Source organism: Octopus sinensis, linkage group LG23 (assembly GCF_006345805.1).
Source record: "Octopus sinensis linkage group LG23, ASM634580v1, whole genome shotgun sequence".
NCBI lineage: Eukaryota > Metazoa > Mollusca > Cephalopoda > Octopoda > Octopodidae > Octopus > Octopus sinensis.
In genome coordinates, this window is record NC_043019.1 from 17,142,967 (window position 1) to 17,160,503 (window position 17,537).

At 38.0% G+C, this 17,537-nt stretch overlaps 1 protein-coding gene across 1 annotated transcript in view; it reads right to left on the minus strand.

The window, feature by feature from the left end:
- Positions 1–2,450: 2,450 nt before the first annotated feature.
- Positions 2,451–17,537, minus strand: part of LOC115223707 — a 46,562-nt gene continuing 31,475 nt past the window's right edge. The window contains exons 11-20 of the mRNA XM_029794383.2: positions 17,044–17,158; positions 16,401–16,468; positions 16,175–16,281; positions 14,472–14,552; positions 14,025–14,334; positions 11,477–11,573; positions 10,218–10,343; positions 9,087–9,227; positions 6,939–7,028; positions 2,451–3,979 (exon numbers count right to left, since the gene is read on the minus strand). Coding sequence (XP_029650243.1) covers positions 3,842–3,979; positions 6,939–7,028; positions 9,087–9,227; positions 10,218–10,343; positions 11,477–11,573; positions 14,025–14,334; positions 14,472–14,552; positions 16,175–16,281; positions 16,401–16,468; positions 17,044–17,158 — 1,273 coding nt within the window. The 3' untranslated portion in view covers positions 2,451–3,841. The remainder of the gene's footprint in view (positions 3,980–6,938; positions 7,029–9,086; positions 9,228–10,217; positions 10,344–11,476; positions 11,574–14,024; positions 14,335–14,471; positions 14,553–16,174; positions 16,282–16,400; positions 16,469–17,043; positions 17,159–17,537) is intronic.

Sequence of the window (17,537 nt, forward strand, 5' to 3'; positions counted from 1 at the left end):
ACATGTCTATTTAAACTGATGCTGTTGATGACAAAAACCTCAAATTGAAATTTATTATTAAAGCCAGGTTTGAGAATTAAAAATACTGATGCATTTATTTGTGTAGGTTTTGTATAACAAACCCTATTCTAATATGACAAGTGTTGTGTGTTCACCAAAGTAATCAGCAACATTTAAAGCTATCCTTCAATCGACAAGTTTTCTATATTATACCAAGGTGGTGTCTATACTCTCCAGCATTGATTTGATTTGATGAAATCAGTTAGCTTCCTTGTCACAAAAGATGAGGCACACACACACACACATCTGTGACATATTGATGGAACAGTATCTGTTGTGGCTGCAGAATCAAAATTCTAAAAGGACTGTTTGTTCTTGAAACCTTATCAACACACTTAGTAATTGTCTACAAATGTAAATCTGGTCACATGAGCTCAGTCCTTCCACCTCTGCCACATCTCCAGCCGGCTGACTAAATACATATCTGTAAGAGATGTTATTGCTCAAGCTTTACTCTAAGTTGTAAATTTCTTCACTGTATGACCTTGAGGTCAACTGTTGTTTTAGTGTGTTTCTTCAGTTTCACCATCAATTAAACGACAACCATCAACGCAGGATGGCTGTGTGGTAACGGGTTCAGTTCCACTGCGTGGCACCTTGGGCAAGTGTCTTCTACTATAGCCTCAGGCTGACCAGAGCCTTGTGAGTGGATTTGGTAGACGGAAACTGAAAGAAATAACTCGACCCCGGGAGATAACTGGTTTTACAAGCTTCAAGAGATAAATGTAGTACCAAACATGAAAAAAAAAGGGGGGGGGGGTCAAAATATTCTCGTTACTATTTTTCTGCTTATATATATTATTACAAGAAATAAAGCTAATTAAAAATAATTGTAACCCTATTCCACTGACTTGCATCAAAGACCCTAGATACTTTAAGCAGTGATCAAGACGGGACCAGCCCTGAATGCCTGCAGCTCCGTGGCAACAGTTGTGCATCAGTAAATTCCTCATTGACCCAATCACATAATTAGAATTACTGGTTGTTGTTATAACAATGAAAATGTCTGAAGAACAACAACAACATGCAGGGATAAATGGTGGATCGAGAGGAGGAATGAGAACCAGTTCACAGAGCAACGGGCATTGAGAGAGCAGACACAGGATAATGTCTCCTTAATGCAAATTGTCAAATAACAGCCCCATCCAAGAGTTGTATTGTTGTTAGTAGAGAGACCAGTTTTCACAGACAATGAATGGAATTCAGGAAATCCCTCCCTGTACTACAGATGTTTGTCTAGAGCAGTGCTTTTCAAACATTTTGCTGGAGCAGAACCCCAAGGAAACATTTCACTGGCTCGAGGAACCCCTGTGCAATAATTTAATTGTCTTATGCACACATATCTGCACAGGAGAATTAAAAATTACTGCCGATTTTAGCATTTTTCTAACTTCTTGCGGAACCCCTGGACTGTACTGGCAGAACCCTGGTTGAAAACCACTGGTCTAGAGTATGAAGTTCAAATCCACAAGTTGGGTGTCTGTAACCCAACACTGAAACTAAGATAAGGGACCTCTGATTTTTCAGTTAGTATAAAGTACAACCTCCTTCAGGTAACAGACCCTTCTACCCTTATAAGCTGGGGGCCATTAATTCTGTAGTCGCACTACAGAATTTACAGAAAGGTTTTAACATCCTTGAAAACTATTTCAGCTTATGTTGATATCACTTAAATAGGGATGAGATAACTAAGTTCCATCCACTTTAAAGATGACCTCAACCTTAACCAGAGTTTGCACTTATAAAGATACATCGCTAATTTCCAAATATTCACTGCTGTGTCTAACATTTGTTGTCATATCAACTTGAAGTTCTCCACTTCAGAAGTTTCTCTCAACCCCAAACTGACTTTTGTCTATCAATAAACCAGAAATTTTACATTGATGCTGCTTTTTCTCAAACTTCATCACTTGAAACACTTTAATCCTTCAATTGAGATGTTTTACCATTTTTTTTTCTTGCTTCATATTTTAATATCTTCCAAGAACCATTCAATAAATGGTTCTCCAGGTTTTTAGCTCCTGTCTCCATTGTTTCAAATAACAAACTTATAATTCTTCACTCCATCCTCTCACATGAACATTGTTCTACCAAATCGATTAAAAATACCATAAAAACCAATGGATAGCTTGTCCCATTACGTCTTTAAGAAAAGTATAGAAATTACTAGAACTTGTTCCTGATTCCTTGATGAACCTCGATTAATTTCCTCCTGGAAATCATTATAATCTTTCCTGACAACAATCATTGATTTACCAACATTGATCAGAGTAGAGCAAGTCAGCAGAGAAGAAGGAATTTACTGCCTGACAACATCATACTTTCATTTACAATGAAAAACCACTCACAATCAGTTTTATTAAAAAGTTGGAGAAGGAACCAAGAAGATATAAAGTTAAAATTAAGGCTCTATAGACAAAAGCTTGTGTTTATTTCTTGTTATCGTTATAACTGGTTTTACAAGGTCATAAAACTGTATATGGGGAAAAAAATGGAAAAAAAAAAAATCCTGACAAAATTGAGAACTGAAAGCTTCCATCAAAATACAGAAAGAATAAATAGCCAAGGTTTTCTTGAGATGACTGGACACATCTGTGATGAGTAAACATGTGAGATGGGTCTTGCTCTGGTCTGGTCTGAACATTAGCTATCACTGGTCAAGTATTTTTTAAACTGCTTCATCACTAACAGTTCTGATGTGTTTGGAAACTTATTCAGAAGAAGAATACAAAATAACTGCCATTCTACTGATTATATTGTATTGACAAAGGCCAATGAAAAGGAGAGGAAAAAAAACTATACTGAAGAAAATATTTATGAATACATTTTTACCATTTAAATAGTGGGTTTCCACTAGGAAGCAGGTATGCAGCTATGAAACAGAAAGAGATGAACGTGAGAAGCAGGAGTAGGAAAAACAGGAGGGGAAAAAAAAAGGAGAAAAAAAAAACTATCTAGTTTAAAGTAATTATTAATTAAATGAGTGTAATTGCTCACCAAACTGGAAATTAAATCTGCAGGATTTATAAAATGATTAAAACAAATGTAGCAGATGGATGGGGGAAATGGATGGAGTTATGAAGAATTAGAGGAGGGAGAGGAAGAAAAAAAAACTGTTTAGGAACACTTTGGTGACTTCAAATGTGTCTCACTGAGAAAACAGACAAAAGACCTAAATTAATGGAAACAGAGATAAGCAGACGGTTTCTTGACTTGTTGAACAAGATGAAGCACCAAATTATAAATATACAAAGCTAGTTAAAATTCAAAATATGCAAAAAAAAAATCATTACAAATAATAATAATAATAATAATAATAATAATAATGATAATAATAATGATAATTAATAAATAAATAAATAAAAAATACACTGAAATCCAGTTGAGAAATGGAATTAGCAAGGAATACATTTGTGGTTGTCCTGCAAGTATAATGTGTCTATTATATAGAATCTCCTATGATGCAGGTACCAAGTATGGTATCATAAAAAATATTATAATTTCAATATCTGAAATGATACTGCAAATAGATGCTGTCTCAGTGTTTAACTGATCATACATCAAAGAGGTCGCAAATATTTTGAGACCGAAATATGTGTGCTTCGTAAAATGGTTCTGTGATTCCCTATAGGAAGTCCATGTGACACACAGCTGAGATGATTAACAAATATACAGTTTGTAGTGCACTGGAGTACCTTCTGAATGGTCGTCTTTGGAAAAAAAAGAAGTACCAGCACAACTGACACCAGCTCTGCAACAACAGGCTGAGCAAGTGAAATTCTCATCGATTTACATGAAGTGTCCACAGTCGACGTTGTTGCACACTAAAGAGACCAGAGAGATTATGAAGACGAACTAAACCTGCCTGTCCAGCAGACAACAACCAGGAACAGCTGCCAAAATTTGGATTGAAGTTCACCTGCAAAACAACAAAAGTCAAATATTAATGTGTGTGTGTGTGTGTGTGTTTGTGCGTGTACACACATATATATATATTTCTTTACTACCCACAAGGGGCTAAACACAGAGAGGACAAACAAGGACAGACAAAGATATTAAGTTGCTTACATCGACCCCAGTGTGTAACTGGTACTTAATTTATCGACCTCGAAAGGATGAAAGGCAAAGTCGACCTCGGCGGAATTTGAACTCAGAACGTAATGACAGATGAAATACTGCTAAGCATTTCGCCCGGCGCGCTAACGTTTCACTAATGCCAGGTGAGTTAAATCTGGTAAATGGAAATTGCACTAATTCTCAGAATCTAATCACACAAGTTCTCATTTAACATGATTCTTTTTTTCTATGCCAGGAAGGCGGTGAACTGGCACAATCATTAGCACACCAGGTAAAATGCTTGGCAGTATTTCGTCTGCTGCAACATTCAGAGTTCAATTTTCCCTCAAGGTCAACTTTGCCTTTCATCCTTTTGGGGTCGATAAATTAAGTACCAGTTGCATACTGGGGTTGATCTAACTGACTGCCCCCACCCCAAAAATTTCAGGCCTTGTGCTTCCAGTGGAAAGGATTATTTTTCTATGCCAGGAAGTGTTTAGACGAGGGGGGGGTACTTGTGGCAGGGTTTTTATTTTATGGCTGAATGCTCTTTCTGTGAACGTGCATGACCAAGTGGTTAGGGTGTCCCACTCACGGTCCCTAGATTGTCAGTTTCATTCCTGGACTGAGTGGTGCATTGTGGTCTTGAGCAAAACACTTTATTTCATGTGGTTCTGTGGGTGGCAGAGTCACAGAATTGTTGGCAAATTGGCAGAAATGCCAATTCTGAGTTCAAATTTTACCTGCCTGGAGAAAGTAATGGGAAACCATTCCAGTATTTATCCCAGGTCTAGTCATGGTGGCTAAAGCTCCATTAATCTATTTAACAGGGACAGGAGAGAGTATGGGCCCTTCCAGGTTGTACAGAGAGTGCTGGGGAAGGTTCATATGCACAGGACCTGTCCAACAACAGACCACCACTTGACTAGAGGTTTTTTTCTGTCATCAACCCTTACTTGTTTTACAAGTAAAGACATTTTAAATCCAGGAGTTTGGAAGCATAGAACTCACAGATGATTTGTTGACAGGAAATGTCAGCAAATATCACTGTTTGCAGCCAAAATGAAAAACTGATGCTACCACTTGTGACCCAGCTCATTGCAAATTTGTAAACATTCACACAGACACACAAATACACACACATTTTTTTGTTCTTTTTTTAATATTTCCATCTACTGAATTCCTTCACAAGATGTTAGAAAACATTTACCCCAAGGTACAATGCAATGGGAATGAACTCAAAACAACATAGTTGGGAACTGAACTTCTTAACCACACAGCTGCTGACCAATGCCTTGTCAGTGAAAACTGGTTGGCAGAATCTGTACAGAGTCCAATGAATATATAAAACCATGACCACCTCCAACATTTAAAGGTCCACTTTTTCTCTGCTTAGGTGAGACTCATTGAGGTAGTTTTTCTACAGTTGGATGCTCTTCCTGTCACCAACTATTCTTCCTTGGCCCTTTGAAAGACAAACCATTTGACAGCCAGACAGATTTTTGTAGCAGATGTAAGCAATGACATTGCTTTTGTGTTAACACTGATACATACAGCTGCTAAATGATGTCAAAACAGAAATAGGAACACACACGAGCTTCTTATAGTTTGTACCAACCAATTCAACAACAAACCATTGACTAGCAGAAGGCTATAGGGGAAGAGACACTTGCCCTTCATGCCATGCGGTTGGAAATGAATTTGAACTCTTTCTTTTATGCTTATGAATGTGTGTGTGTGTGTCTGTGTGTTAGACTCATTGCATCTTCCCAATGACATAACTTTGCAACTGTGATGATGTTTATGTCCCACATGAATAATAATGTCACTACAGCTTGGTGCTTTCACACACGAAACCATGTAATAAAATGCCTTACTTTTGAAAACAAGGGTCAATATGAAGAAGGGCATCTGGTTGTGAAATATTGTCTCAAGACATCCAATGCATGCCAGAAGGGAAAAATGGCCACCATGATTTGCTTTTACATTCACACACACACACACACGTGTGTGAATGTGTGTGTGTGTGTAACTAGAGAAATAGATAGACATGGTTGTGTGGTTAAGAAGCCTGCTTCCCAATCTTGTGGTCTCAGGTTCAGTCCCGTAGCACAATATTTTGGGCAAATATCTCTTACTTTAAGCTCTGGGTTAACAAAGGCCTGAGAGATTTAACACAGAAACCGAAAGAAATCCCTCATGTGTGTGTCCCCATCCGTGTCCTTGTTTTGACATTGCATGGTTTAAACAAGCATCACTGCCCATAAGTGATGCTGTTCATGTTCAGTCTTCTATGAAAGAAATGCCCGGCAATGATGAAATATTACCTTGCTTGGAAAGAGATGAGAGCGTAGGTGACAAAAAGGGCATCCAGCCTTAGAAAATCTGCTTCAACAAACCCCCATCTGGCCCATGCAAGCATGGAAAAGTGCGAGTTAAATGATGACGAAATATAATTGTCATTGCGATAATATATATCACCATCATCATCGTTCAATGTCTGTCTTCCATCCGATATAAATGTGTGTGTGTACACACTGTGATAAAACATTCAGAAACCAAAGAGATTTTATAAGAGACTTGAGAAAAATTGACAGTTGCAGCATTTCTTTCACAACAGGGCAATATCCTACAATGCACGTGGGATATTTGACTGGAATTCATAGCATAGATATAAGATTAAGAGATATGGAAGTACTCAAAAGTGAAGAAAGCAATGCTATATTAAAATAAAGAGAAAAAGCTAAAATACTTCTATAAGAGCAATGTATACTCATTAACAATTACAACAAAAATTATCTGAACATTCAAATTAAACCAACCTTATATAAGGCTGCAATAGGGTAGGCTCCAATTTTTTCTCGCGGAAGATGTTTACCAGAACCAAACTTTGCATCAGGCTTAATAACATCCTGTAATAGATATAAACAGAAAATGTAAAAAGTTCTGGAGCAGAACATTAAAAACTAAATGTTTTCACCTCTCTCCGAAAACAATATCCCACAGAGCTAGATGGGATAACGATCTAATTAACATCTGCAGGATTTTGTTTTTGGTAAAAGTTGATAGATAAATTAACAACGTTATACAGGTGGCCAGCTGAATATTTAGGAATGTCAGACAGAAGCCATGTAAGAGATATTTTACGTTTCAGCCATGTCTGGATGCCAAGACTGAACTCTGGCCCATAGGGTTTAGACATAGATTTCATTTCGTTTGTTACCCACTTTTGTTTATAAATGCCAGGAAGAAGGCTATATCAGGGAATGGTCAGATGGACTGTTTGATATTTGGTTGTTTAAGTTTATTGAGATTACAAAGAAGGAATTGGCACACAATGCGATGCCAGCCAAGAAAAGAATTTTTAGTTATTCTGATGTTTTTGAGCAGTTGTTTAGTTCTAACATGTTCTGATATTCATTTATTTGACATTTTCCCCTGCAAGCAATAGTTGGACAGGGACTCAGGTGAGGCACCGTTTTATGGTCAGATGCCCTCCTTATTGCCATCCTTTAAAATGTGTCTCAAGAGAGTTCTTCTACGTAAGAGATTAAGTGTGACTTTTACATGTAGAGATTTAATATTTTAGAGAATGTGTGCATGTGTGTGTGTGTGTGTTCTTATTTTGACATCACATAATAACTGTAAACAAACATCATACAATTGATATTTGTTTAGTTCCAGTTTTCTGTGAAAAACATGTTTGATTGTGGAGGGAAATATTCCTTTGCTTAGAAACAAGCAACAGGAAGGGATCCAGCCATAGAAAATCTCATAAAATTCCATTGGATCCATGCAAGCACGGAAAGGTGGACATTAAATGATGATGATGATGACGCAGGAGTGGCTATATAGGCGCAGGAGTGGCTGTGTGGTAAGTAGCTTGTTTACCAACCACATGGTTCTGGGTTCAGTCCCACTGCGTGGCACCTTGGGCAAGTGTCTTCTACTATAGCCTCGGGCCGACCAAAGCCTTGTGAGTGGATTTGGTAGACGGAAACTGAAAGAAGCCCGTCGTATATATGTATATATATATATATATATGTGTGTGTGTTTGTGTGTCTGTGTTTGTCCCCCCAGCATTGCTTGACAACCGATGCTGGTGTGTTACGTCCCCGTTACTTAGCGGTTCGGCAAAAGAGGCCGATAGAATAAGTACTGGGCTTACAAAGAATAAGTCCTGGGATCGGTTTGCTCGACTAAAGGCGGTGCTCCAGCATGGCCGCAGTCAAATGACTGAAACAAGTAAAAGAGTAAAAGAGAGTATGACGAGTCCCCCGTCTATCTGATTTCATTGTGAAAATGAAATCTATTTGACTTGTGTTCCACCTGAATGGTAGGCGATGAAGTGGTTGACTGGTTTCTTGTCAAATTGTTAGAGCAGTTACAGGATGATTTATATCTTTCTCATTTGGCGTTAGGAAGGGCATCCAGCCATAGAAACACTGCCAGATCAGACTGGGCCTGATGCAACCTTCTGGCTTCACAGACCCCAGTTGAACCGTCCAACCCATGCTAGCATGGAAAACGGATGCTAAATGATGATGATGATGATGATTTCTCATATCCACAGCCTCCATAGATCCCAAGGAAGTCATTGTGCTGCTGACAAACGGCCAGCCAGCCAGTCATGATAATGAAGCAGCTGTCAATTGGCACTGATGTAGTCTGCAGAAGGGTGTCATAGAAACAGTCCTTCTGGCTGTAGGACATATGTGGAAATGGATGTTGCTGTTGAGTTTTCTAAAACTAGTCTCAGCTTAATTATCCTTTCACACACCTTGGCTGCATTAATTACTTTAGTTGACAAATCACTGAAATACTGAATAAGTAAATATTCAGATGCCAAGAAAAGGACAAACAATCTCGGGATTTATATTCCTACATCACAGCACAACCTGAATGGATGACAGAATAAACAAAAACTTGACTGAAGAAAATGTAAGATGAATAGAAAAGAAAGCACTCACCATTTTCTTATCTTTGTAAACCAGACTACATCGGGGTAAGACTTCATCATACGTCCTTGGTTCCAAGATAAAACTAAATGAATCTGAGTCTTTATTTGAATCCCGAAAGATGGAGGGAATTACTTCTGTTTCAAACAACAGCTAAAAAGAACAAAAAGAGATGTTGAGAAAACACATGAGAAAAATGTTTAGCTGTTGATCATTATATACTAGTTTTAACTTCATCTCATATGAGAGCTCATTTCAAGATACCATCTAAGAATATTCCAGATAATGTTGGAATAAAGCTATCGTTTATTCAACTTGACTGTGAAGGGTGAGTTTAAACAAATGAGAAGAAAAAAGTCATTCTCTTTTACTAGTTTCAATTGTTGAACTGTGGCCATACTGGTGCACTGCCTTCACATCATGTTTTACTCAGACAAATCAACCCCAGTACAATAGTTGTACTACTGGCTTCTGTTTTGCTGATCTAACTTCAAGGATGCAAACAAACAAACACCAGTTATCAAAAAGTGTCACATAAAGACAAGTCACAGAGAGAGACAGACACAAAAGCATGATGGGGCTTCAGTACAGTTTCTGTTGCTGGGCAGTGAAACTGAACCCAAAACTACATGGTTTCAAAAGTGATTTATTTCCACAGCTTCTAATTTAGGAACAAGGCCGGCAATTTTGAGGGCTGAGTCCAATTGAAATTATCAAACTCAGTACTTGATTGGTACTTTATTTTATTGCCAGTGGAGGGATGACAAGCAAAGTTGACACAAGTGTGTAGTTTTGAACTGCAAGGAATTTTTCTGACGGTGCAACAATTCTACCAATCCACCACATCAATGATGATGATGATGATGATGAGCCTTTCTATTATAGGCACAAGGCCTGAAATTTTGGGGCAGGGGAGTTAGTCAATTACACTGGTATGGTATTAAATTGATCCTGAAAGGATGAAGGGCAAAATCAAGCATGGAGGAATCTGAACTCCAAATGTAAAGACGGGTGAAATGCTATCAAGCATTTTGTCAGGCTTACAAACAATTCCAACAGCTTCCCACCTTCTAACAATAATATTAATTATAATAATAATAATAATAATTCTATCTGCAATGCAAAGTAAAAGGAGTTACTTACATGTCTGCGGTACATTAACTTCTTCGATTTATTGCCTTTCCATAAATTCATACACTTAAACATCATAAGTGTACCAGTGCTATCACAGGTTACAGCCACATTTAACCAACTTGAATGACTTACATCCTGTGAAATACAAAGTAAATATTATATAAACCATTGACAACTAACAAAGAAAAAAACTAAACAACAGCCACCACATTAGTATATAAACCTTATAAACCTTGTTGGTCAACAACAAATTAAAAGTTTATCTCTTCAGATCAGGGGTTCTAAAACAGTATGCTGTATAGTACACTGGTGTTCCAGAAGGAGTATTCAAGGAACTATCTTAAATATAGTTTTATGTTTAAAAAAGAAAATTTCATTAATGTTTGAGTAACTTGTTATTTACAATTAGTAGAACAAGATATGCATTAATTATACAACTTTATTCTGATTATCTTCCACTAAAACCTGAGAGCACATTTTTTTATTTGATGTTTAAAGTCACCTTTAAGGAAAGATTGTCAGATCTGGTGAGAAGTGACAGCATTTTGAAAGGGAGCAGTGTGGAGTAGTATAATCTCCATGTGAGTAGAGGAGACAGTGAGAAAAATGCCCACCTCAAAAATGGAAAGACTGCAAAGTGAACAGTTTATTTACTATTCATACAAATATGATTTCTCTTGGAAATTACATTATTTCTTTTTTTTTTAGATTATATTCATAATATCCTATATTCTTGCTATATTGCAGCTAAATGATTAAGAAAGGTTGGTAAAATAAATGACCATGTACATTATTCATCAATATAAAAGCATTTTGAGACAATTTTTCCATTTAACCCTTTAGATACCAACTCGCCTGAAACTATCCTTGGTCCCATGAAACAAAACTCCCATTTTAAAGTCATCTAAATTAAAATTTCATGTTAATTTATGTTCCAAGACCCAGCTGAATAATGTCAGAGTTATTTTAATTTTTTCATTATTTTCAAAATTAATTGAAAGAAAGGCAGTGTATTTTGACAGAAATATGGGAATGAAAGGGTTAAAGCAAGGGTGAGGCTATGTGGGCCCCATGACCATCTTGTATTCATAAACAGCAGACAACATCAAAATTACAAATGCTGAAAGCCTGTAGATTACATATATAAAACTGATTCAGTATCACACACATTTGTTTTGACAAACAATTGACATACCTAACAACATTTGACATGACTAAAACTGCACCACAGCATTGCCATGTATTAATGATGAAGAGAAATGACTTACCCAGATACAAGCATTATGCCACATAACAGAACGACGTCCATAAAGGTCAGGGTAACATAAGCCAGCGTCTTGGTAGAAAGCACAGCAATGATCATAACTAAAAAATAAAGAAAGAATTATTCCAATAAGAAAAAAATAATTAATTTTGTCATGGAATATTGTGGTGAAAATTGTAGAGCAAAAGGTAAGCTTCTGGCAAATGAAGTCCACAAATAGGTGTTGGCTTTCAGAATTTCCTTGAGAAAGACATTTGCCTTTCTGTTAAAATTCGGGTTTGTTGAATCCGATTCAAAATATTTATTATAATAATTTCTTCAACAGATAACAAGGAATGATTTGACAGCACTTGCAGTTATATGAATAAAAGCCAAAAATGCATTCTGTCCAAGGTAAACTGAAATGCTTACAACCAGAAATTAAACAAAATCTTACAAGGAACTTTCTTTAAATACTAATTTACAAATTTTCACAGGGACATTAGCAAAATTAGTGAAATGAAATAGTTACATCCAGCCATAAATGAAAAACACAGTTTGTCAACAGCTTAATTTCACAACATTGTATCTGCAGCTTTTTAAAAAAATAATATAAAAAGAGATATATTCTCTCTCCCTATACAATTCAAATTGTAGTCCAAGTATAAGTCAAACAGGATACAAGAATATTGATAAAAAGTTACATAATATTAAAGATAATCATTTTATTGAAATTGTGACTAAATTGTTAACTCTAACAACTACTTGGAGTATGTTTTCTACTAATCATCAAGCCTTTTATGTATTAACATCAAGAAACCCAAGCAGAAGAGAACTAGTCAAGTGGATATATACGTGGGTTTGGAGTGCAAGTCTAAAGATTATTTTATGTAATAAAACATTACATTTATTTCAGTTTAATTCTACCTGTTTTAATCCACATAAGCTAACATCAAAGAATGCTATTTCCAATAGATTAACCTCCTAATGAAGGGAAACTTCATCCTGTTAGTAAAAGCCATGAAAACGAGGAAAAACTGGGCTTTAACTGTCCACTGGTATACTGTCCCCCCAGAAATGCCAGGTTTCCAAAACTACCCAAAGCAATACAGACTGATTTTCATTCAATAAAAAGACTATAGTTCCTATGTCATTGTACAGAAATATATATAAAACAGTAGGGTGGATGTTGTTCATCACAGTCATTTCAAAGCCCACATTTCCAGAGTCATGTAATTATTTAAACACATTTGCAGCAACCTTAGTTTTTTTTTTTTTTAAGGCATGCTTAACTGTCAAATGTTTGGAAAAATTCATAATTAAAATTCATAAACCTCATAAAAATAATACGGAAAGAGAGATGTTTGTGAAAATGGACAACTCTTGTGCAACATTGCCCAATATATATATAGACATACTCTATGAGAATCCTAAGAATCTAAAAGCCCAAGAAAGTAGAAAGTAAATTTCTCAATATATATTTCTTTACTACCCACAAGGGACTAAACTGAACTTATCGACCCCGAAAGGATGAAAGGCAAAGTCGACCTCGGCGGAATTTGAACTCAGAACGTAACGGCAGAGGAAATACGGCTACGCATTTCGCCCGGCGTGCGAGCGTTTCTGCCAGCTCGCCACCTAACTGTCAATATAATAGATATTTTGTCAATACCATTATATTGATTGATGAGAGAGAAGAGCAACAAATAGCAAACCTTCACAGCCAAAACTGAGAATAAACAACTCAGAAGCTGGATGGAGTGGCTGTGTGGTAAGTAGCTTGCTAACCAACCACATGGTTCCAGGTTCAGTCCCACTGCGTGGCATCTTGGGCAAGTGTCTTCTGCTATAGCCCCGGGCCAACCAATACCTTGTGAGTGGATTTGGTAGGCGGAAACTGAAAGAAGCCTGTCGTATATATATATATATATATATGTATGTGTGTGTATATGTTTGTGTGTCTGTGTTTGTCCCCCTAGCATTGCTTGACAACCGATGCTGGTGTGTTTATGTCCCCGTCACTTAGCGGTTCGGCAAAAGAGACCGATAGAATAAGTACTGGGCTTACAAAGAATAAGTCCCAGGGTCGATTCGCTCGACTAAAGGCGGTGCTCCAGCATGGCCGCAGTCAAATGACTGAAACAAGTAAAAGAGTAAAGAGTAAGAGTAAAACTAGTAGAGAGCATTTGTGGGGTTGTAAATATTACAAGGGCACATCAGTTGATGTAGTAGAAACCTAGTAAACCTATGTCAACATGTAAAATCAAACAGAGAGAGAGAGAGAGAGAGGGTAGCAGTAATAATTTAAGAGTGTAGGAGTTAGGATGTGTGTTGCATCCTTCCTCTGGCAACAGACATTTCTCTGAAGAAAAAAAAAAACAAACAACAAAAAAACAAACTACCATTCTCAATTCACAATAGAGAGATTAGTGTTTTAGGAAGAGTACCGAACTTTCATAAAACACAAAAGTCTGCAGAACCAGCCAACACACGAAACCAAGAAAACAAACAAAACTCTAATGCAATTATAATGAATAATATTTTAAACAGCAGGTTTAATAAAGATAACATACCAAAAAGCATCATCCTGGGCCACAACAACTCCATTCCAAGGCTGAACCCAACGGGCACTCATGCACTGACAGAACTTTTCACAACAAAATGGGAAGCTTGTATCTGATGTTCTCCAAAATTTCACATCACGATCAGCACCACAAGTCACAAAAGTGTCATGTACCGTTTGAGACCAACACACAGCACGTACTTCACTCAGATGGCTTTTGAAACATCGGATTGGATACAAGAATACATCAGTCATATCTAAGTTGATACTAGTACGTAATAATGGAGACTGTGTTTTTAAGTCCCATATTCTGGTAGCACCTGAGTCAAGAAAAACAAAAAACACAGAAAATGTATTTCATTTCAAATTATCTCTGACAAGCAGAATAAATTTTTGTGAAATTTAAATAAAATATTCGGAAGAAATAAAAAAGTTCATACTGAATTGTAAAACATACCATCAGCATAGCCAGCCACCACGTATCGTCGCTCCTCACCATGTTGCCAGTCAACACACAAACAACAACTACCAGAACTGCCTGCAACAGAAAAATTTCCCCTTTTTTTGAAATTAACAAAGAAACATTTTAAAGACACAAACAAATTTGTAAATAGACTCCAAAAGAATAATTTAATAAAAAAGCTGGTTAAATTTGCAAATGAAATACACATTATGGAGGAGAAAATAACATCAAATAGGATCCCCAATAATGCTGGCTCACAATTTAAAGGGCAAAGGGTGCAGGGCAAATGGTCAAGGAGCTTAGGTCACATGTCATCAAGAGTTTTGATTTCAGAAAGGGAGGGGGGGTAATTATACCCAGAACTCTACCCATACCAACAGATACAACCTTTCAATTTAGAAGATTGTCCAAACCATTTGAGATTTATTGTGATACAAGTCCTGCAATGTCCTGTTCTGGGCCACAGCAAGTTTGTTTCTCTTGTCAGATTATTGAAGTCAGTGTGGTTAGGTTGAGAGAAGCCATATTTAAACCTTTGAGCTAATCAACGTTATCAGTATACCTTAATTCCATGTCTGGGTACATCCATTCACTCGATACTTTTATAGTTTCTGCCTACCAATTCCACTTGCAGGGTTTTGCTCAGACCAAAGACTACAGTAGAAGACATGTTTCAAAACTGCCATGCTACTCAAAACCACATGGTAACAATCCAAATACATAGTTTATGCCAGCACCTTTATACACAGACGTGTGCGTGCGTGCGTGCGTGCGTGCGTGCGTGCGTGCGTGCGTGCGTGCGTGCGTGCGTGCGTGCGTGCGTGCGTGCGTGCGTGCGTGCGTGCGTGCGTGCGTGCGTGCGTGCGTGCGTGCGTGCGTGCGTGCGTGCGTGCGTGCGTGCGTGCGTGCGTGCGTGCGTGCGTGCGTGCGTGCGTGCGTGCGTGCGTGCGTGCGTGCGTGCGTGCGTGCGTGCGTGCGTGCGTGCGTGCGTGCGTGCGTGCGTGCGTGCGTGCGTGCGTGCGTGCGTGCGTGCGTGCGTGCGTGCGTGCGTGCGTGCGTGCGTGCGTGCGTGCGTGCGTGCGTGCGTGCGTGCGTGCGTGCGTGCGTGCGTGCGTGCGTGCGTGCGTGCGTGCGTGCGTGCGTGCGTGCGTGCGTGCGTGCGTGCGTGCGTGCGTGCGTGCGTGCGTGCGTGCGTGCGTGCGTGCGTGCGTGCGTGTGACCGACCACATCATAAGGACTTGCAGTAAACTACCCAAAGGGCTGTGTTTCTGCTAGTAAATATAAGCATATGTTCCAACTGACAGAACATAGTACCATGAAGGACATTCAAATGAATGTTTAAGAAAAAAAATTCACCTGAATACTTCAATATGGAGATGACCACAAAAAGTAAAACAAAAGACAATAATTTCTTAATGAATTATTTTTTTTAAATAAATATGATCCGTGTGTCTCTCTGATCTTTTTCTCTCTTTTGTTCATCTTTCTATTCTCTCCCTAAGTTGTTTATAAGTCAAATATTGAAATAGTGTGTAACATCTCTTATATTAGAAAGAAAAAAAACACAACAAAACCTTTCAATGCAATGCTAAAAGAAAACTACAAATGTAAGATGGACAGTGCAATAAAGATAAATATCTAAAATCTGTTTGATGAGATGAACATTTGAAAAGACTGAAGAATAAATGTTGGCTCACCTGACATATCTGGCAAAGGTATCAAACTAATGGACGGCTTCACCCGGAAAAACTGATACGTGCCAACCAATTGATCCTTGTCGAGCAGATCTGATGCATATGGGACACTAGAAAGAGTAACAAATTAATTGTTGTAACATTACAAACAAAATACTGTTCTACAATAGCTCGCAATATCCAACAGAATATAATTATGTTGAAAACTCGACATTGCAACTCAACTTACCTGAAAATACGGACACTTCCATCTGAACATGCAGCTGCCAGTAGACCAAGTCTTCTCAAAGAACCCTCCTGAAAATAGCGCAAGATTAAAAGTCAACCTTCAATGAAATTAATAAACTTTAAACTCTAATCAAAAGGATTAACTGAAAATACTGGCCCCACTTCTTTCCTTATTCAAGTGATAGGTTGTAGCTTGATTAGTTAGGTGTGGAAACTAAGCGTTTCATTATCATCATCATCATCGTTTAGCGTCCGTTCTCCATGCTAGCATGGGTTGGACAGTTCGACCGGGGATCTGGGAAGCCAGAAGGCTGCACCAGGCTCCAGTCTTATCTGGCAATGTTTCTACAGCTGGATGCCCTTCCTAACGCCAACCACTCCGTGAGTGTAGTGGGTGCTTTTTACGTGCCACCTGCACAGGGGCCAGGCGAGGCTGGCAATGGCCACGGTCGGATTGGTGCATTTTACGTGCCACCGGCACTGAAGCCAGTCGAGGCGCCACGATTCGGATGGTGCTTTTTATGTGCCATGCCTAAATTTGCAGAAAGTAAACTAAATATCTAACAAAACTAGCTTTGGAAAAGTTTTATAAGACAAAGCAATTCATTTTTTTTCTTCTTTTTGTTATTTTTATTTTCACTTACTTGGAAACTTGACTGAGAACACGACTGCCATGCTCCAAAAGGGCACCAGGACATACTAAATACACATCCGAAATCATGGACAATACCATATGCAAGATGTGGTAGAAACAATTTCCTGAAACAGAGAAGCCATATTATTATTATTTACTACAGACACAATTACAAATAAATGGTACCCTCTCTCTCTTTCGGAGAGGCACTGAGCAGCTATACGCACACATACACACACGGCAGTAACTTCCACCTACCGAATTCAATCACAAAGTTACATCACTGTTAAAGCTTCAATAAACATGGGAAAGAGAGAGAGAGGGAGAGACAAATGCTTAAAAAGGCAATTTACTGCCACAGGCTGCCACACAATGTCACAGCTAATTAATATAACATCTCTTTACTCTTGTACTGCACAGAAATAAGCAATATTCATTATATGTGACTGTCAATACATTCTAATTTTCAGAATAATTCCTCCAATTGCAGAAAGAAAAGTCACC